Source organism: Hibiscus syriacus, unplaced genomic scaffold, assembly GCF_006381635.1.
Source record: "Hibiscus syriacus cultivar Baekdansim isolate YM2019G1 unplaced genomic scaffold, ASM638163v2 tig00111318_pilon, whole genome shotgun sequence".
Taxonomy (NCBI): Eukaryota; Viridiplantae; Streptophyta; class Magnoliopsida; order Malvales; family Malvaceae; genus Hibiscus; species Hibiscus syriacus.
In genome coordinates this window covers 111,205-116,234 of record NW_024063058.1, presented here as the reverse complement: position 1 = coordinate 116,234, position 5,030 = coordinate 111,205, and the positions used below count along the sequence as shown (strand labels likewise).

Here is a 5,030-nt window from a genome sequence, read left to right as displayed (position 1 = left end):
ATTAAATACTAAAATCTATATCTCTATCTACTTTATTCCTTCTATAACCATACAAATCAATACTTAACAATTAATAGCCATCTAAAAAGGTGAAAAAATAATCTTTTTTATCAAATAGGTTCATAGGTGCTTAAAAATTTAGGAATAGTGTAGAGCATGCAAACATTTTAGAATTACAAAGTCCAAGAAGTAGCACGAGTAAGATTCGTTTAGAATTGTATGTTGGTTGTGCGTTAACATGCCTGCTTATATTGTAGGTTCCTATGGAAACATGAAATATGCCACCAAGTTTCATGGTTAAAAGAGAAATGTGAATATTCACTAAATTACTAATATCCATAACATTTGGCAGCAGTGTCTCAAAATCCTATTCCTCCCTGCACCAGTATCCACTCTTCCCACCAGTTTTGCGCTCAAGCCGTATATCTGTGATTTGGATATCTTTTGAAGCAGCCTTGCACATGTCATACACTGTTAATCCTGCTATACTCACAGCTGTCATTGCTTCCATCTCAACCCCGGTTTTACCTGTGCTTGCTGCTGCTCCTTTTATGTCAACACTAAAATCCTCAGGATTGAGTCTTAGGTCAACACAAACATGAGCCAAAGCGATGTTGTGACATAGTGGGATGAGAGTGCTTGTGTTCTTTGTTCCGTTTATGCCAGCAATTTTTGCCACAGTGAGAACATCTCCCTTAGCCATCTGGTTTGCCAATACGAAATCGAACACTTTCTTCCCCAGAAGTACCTTGCAACTAGCAATAGCAGTTCTACTACTATTTTCTTTGGGAGAGACATCCACCATTTGAGCTTTCCCTGTGCTACCAACATGGGTCAAACCAGGTGCTTTTTCACCTAAATTATGAGATATAGAGTGAAATTCTTGTGATGTAAACTTATCATTAGTAGAGTTCAAATGCATATGAGAATTATGTTGGGATTCTTGAGCCAGGGAACTTCTATTTCCAGAATTGGCTAGTCCATCTGGAGGAAGATCACCAAAGACCGATTCCATTTCCTGAAACCAGAATTTGGGCATAAACGCATGCATTATTGTTTCTCCTGAGAGTAAAATATAGTAGATCGAATCATTGTACTTGTCATAGAAACACACACACACACACACACAAAAAGACAATAAACCGGGGCTTGAGTTACATATATCGAATCAAATGAAAACAAACAAATCCTAATGGTTTCAGTTTCATAAATTTCATAACTCCGCAAATGATAATTAACGAACAAACAATGGACTTGTACCATATCTTCTTACAATCACACGGTAATGCAAAATAACAAACCTCGAAAAGTTTATGACCAAAGGTTAATCAATTACCTTCGCTTTAACTAATAAGCAGATATTGACAATACCTTATTGAATTCAGCTATGGTGCTTGCAAGGTCAAGGCTATCTTTACCGCTGAAGAACCTTGTAGAGCGAGGAACTATGACAGCAAGCTGACGAAGAAACATGATGCCTAGGATCAACGCTGCGACAAGAAATGGTACAGCTTTAGTATCTTAATTCTTAAAATATTCAAATTAAAAGCAGGTTCTTATTCAGGCATTTTCACAAACAAATTACGGTCTTTGAGAAAAATGACACAAAAGGAATTCTCCAAAACGCAGAAAATAGGGAAAATTGTCGAAATTTATATGTTTAACGTTCGAATAAATTTGCAGTATAAAGCTTGAAGGCTAAAGAAATCACCTTGATCAATACAGATTTCAATGTGGAATGGGTATTTGTTCGATGGCAGTGAGAGTGTCAGTAAGTTTGAGTCCGCGCAATCGTGATAAAACGCCTACACAAAAAGAGAAAGGTGTTTAAGAGAAGAGTCGAACACTAATACACCTCAAATTGCGATTTGGTGTTTGAAAAATATTTTTTATTAACAATAATATTTAATATTATTAACGTTACACTTTTAGTTTTATGGATTATAATGTCCGTTAAATTTAATCATTATCTGACACATATCACGCATATAAAATTTTAAAAATTATTTTATTTAAAAAATTAATATCATAATTTTAAAAAAATCCTAAATTTTACATCTTCTATTGTCGATCGGCCACCGTAGGTGCATGATCGTCACCTTCAATACTATCAAAATTGTGTTGCCGCTGTAACCAAAACCCAATCTCTCATCCACCGTAAAACTACGTCGATCGTCGTAAAAAACTTTGCGAAGGGTTGTCAGATTTCTAGTTTTTTCATTGCTTTTTTTCCCAGTGAGTTTAACAACTACATCTGTCCGTACATTACACAATCGTCACCATTACGTTCCTCATCATGCTCTGAACAAAACTTGATCAGTGGTGACCTTTTGTCATCGGCATTGGAGGATAGGAGGGAGAGGGACGGCACAGGGTTATAGATTTTTTTTTTCTTCTTTATTTAAATAATATTTTTATTATTAAAAAATTTAAAAAAATATATAATGATAAACACCTAAAAGTGTAACGAAGAAAATTTTGTAGACTCTTAAAATTGTAATGTATAAACATTAGGCACCTATCATTAACAAAAAAAAACTTCATTAAATATCAAATAGTATTTTGAGGTATATAGTAGACACTAAAAAGTGTATTAAGCCTATTTTAATTAATTTTTTTAAAAAATTATTATATTATAATTAATTGGTCATTATGAATTAATCAATTTCGTGCTAAGAGAGTTGTTGATTTTGGGCCTTTAAATATTCAATCCAAACATGTTTAGCTATGAGCCTTGTTACACCTCACTGATTTGGGCTTTGGCCACTTATTTAAGGACTATAACCATATAAAAAGTATAAAAATGTATTTATAATACCATTTATTACAATTTAAAATAAGAGTGTTTTAATCACTTTTAAAGGAATTAGTGTTAAATTAACTCATAACACTAAATAATATAAATTTTGATATATAATATAGATTAATATAGTTAATCTTAGAATCATATTGAATTTATAATATTTTAAGATTAAGTGTTTATAGTTGAATGAGCAATTGTGTAGTTTACTAATTTAAATTATTCAAATTTATAAATGAAAAGATAATACAGTTCTGAATATCCAAACTCAAATTGTATAATAATAATAATAATAATAATAATAATAATAATAATAATATCAATGGAATTAAAACTATCAATAAAATTTAAAAAAGATAGGGAATAAATATCTTTCTTCAGGAGTCAAATGGTATAAAAAAATATGTACCACTGAAAGTGGAGTTAATTATTAAAAAAGGTGAACATATTCATGAAATTCTTGCTGTCTTTTTAGTTTGCCAAAAATGCGGTAAAACAATTGGGGAAGTCTCACGTCCAGTAGCTTAATATACTATTAAGGTAATGCGATATCGATTTTGTTATTATTTTTTTAATAAAATTGGTAAAAAATTACCAGAAATATTATTATTTCTACCGGTTTTATTATTATTGGAACTTTACCGGGTTTGATAATATATTCAGTAAAAAAATAATATTTTAGATAGTGCTTTACCATATATATATTACCAAGATCAGTAAAGTGCTCAATAATATTTTGGGTAGAAATAATAATTTTTTCAATAACTTTTTATTATTTTTATTAAAAAATAATAAAATTAATAACATTTTTCTTTAATTGTATATTAAAACTATAATATATTAAGGCCATTGTAGAATTTCCCAAAAAGAATGAGATCTACTGAACACCGCGTTTTGTGCTGGGTCCTAGTTTACGTGGAAATGTCAACATTTTCTCAATTACTTACACATCGGATCTTATATTTTTTTTAAAGAAAAAATCTCCTAATGGCTACTGGGCAGGGACGGAGCCACCTTATGGATGGGAGGGGCAGCTGCCCCACTGAACGTTGACGGGCTAACTACATTTTAGGCCATTGAATATTTTAAAACTATTACAATTAAGTCCTGCACCGTAATTTCTTGGTATAATTATTTTTGGGATACTATAGTTTTAAAATTAATAAAATTAAGTCTTGACCCAAAATCAATATGATTTAATTATTTTTTAAAACATTTATATTTTAGAATTAGTAGAATTAAACACTCAATCTCTTAATTTTTATGATTTTGTATACACCCATTTTCTTAAAAGATAGAACTAGTAAGAGTTCATCTCTTAAGAGGACTCTTCCACCGCCATATCTTTTAAAGCAACGACCACACCAACAAACGTGCAACAACCGAGCAAGGAGTCTAGTTGCATTAGGATTCTATTGTTAATAGGATTCTAAAAATAGTTAGTTTTTTTCACTATAAATACATATAATCCTTCCCATTTGTAAGACATGATTTAGATACAAGATACAGAGGAAAACACGAAAAAATACAAAGGCAAAGATATTGTAAACGATTTGAAAAGAAAATAAAATGTAGCATTTTTTTACATTAAAATCGTTCATTTCTCGCATGTGCATATTATTTTTCTTAAGATTTAGTTCGAATAACCCAAAGCGTGGGTTGAGCCGATGACCAAAAAGGGGTGGAGTTTCGAAGTTTCAAACCTAGATCTACTCCCGAGGCATGTTCATTTTTTTAAAAGTATTTAATATTCCCCCTAAGTCAATCTTAATCTTTAATTTACCTTGAAATTTACCCTTTAATTTTACTTTTATATTAATTTCGTCTCCTATATATATATTTTTAATTATATTTTTTATTTATTTACTATATTCCTCTTTTTTATTTATTTATATTATATTATTTTTATTATATATATCTTATATCATTATATATATATGTATTAATTTTTCTCCATTTGCTATGTATATATATTTTTTCTTAATATTATATTTTATACGTTTACATATATATATATATTTCTTAATATTCTATTTTTGTTTTTATTTATTTATATATATATATTATATTTTTACTTTATTTTATTTTTTTTCTATTTTTCCTTAATATCATGTATATCTTTATTTTTTACTTGTTTTACTTAGTATTATATATTTATTATTTTTTATTTATTTTAGTAAATACTACTTTATAATACACATTATTTTTATTCATTTTTAATTTCTTTTAC

The 5,030-nt window shown here is 29.3% G+C and overlaps 1 protein-coding gene across 1 annotated transcript; it reads right to left on the bottom strand.

Moving 5' to 3' along the window:
* Window positions 1–215: 215 nt before the first annotated feature.
* On the bottom strand, window positions 216–1,789 carry LOC120158493 (cyclic pyranopterin monophosphate synthase, mitochondrial-like). The gene is made up of 3 exons (XM_039169314.1): window positions 1,712–1,789; window positions 1,372–1,490; window positions 216–1,018 (listed from the first exon to the last, which is right to left on the bottom strand). The coding sequence occupies exons 2-3, from the start codon at window positions 1,471–1,473 to the stop codon at window positions 368–370; spliced, it is 753 nt and encodes a 250-aa protein (XP_039025245.1). The 5' UTR covers window positions 1,474–1,490; window positions 1,712–1,789; the 3' UTR covers window positions 216–367.
* Window positions 1,790–5,030: the final 3,241 nt, after the last annotated feature.

What these genes read in the sequence shown, in the direction of transcription:
- LOC120158493 (XM_039169314.1), bottom strand. Translation starts at nt 1,473, where the DNA reads ATGTTTCTTCGTCAGCTTGCTGTCATAGTTCCTCGCTCTACAAGGTTC. An exon ending in CCATAGCTGAATTCAATAAG is followed by an intron (nt 1,019 to 1,371) that starts GTATTGTCAATA and finishes TTCTGGTTTCAG; the next exon opens with GAAATGGAATCGGTCTTTGG.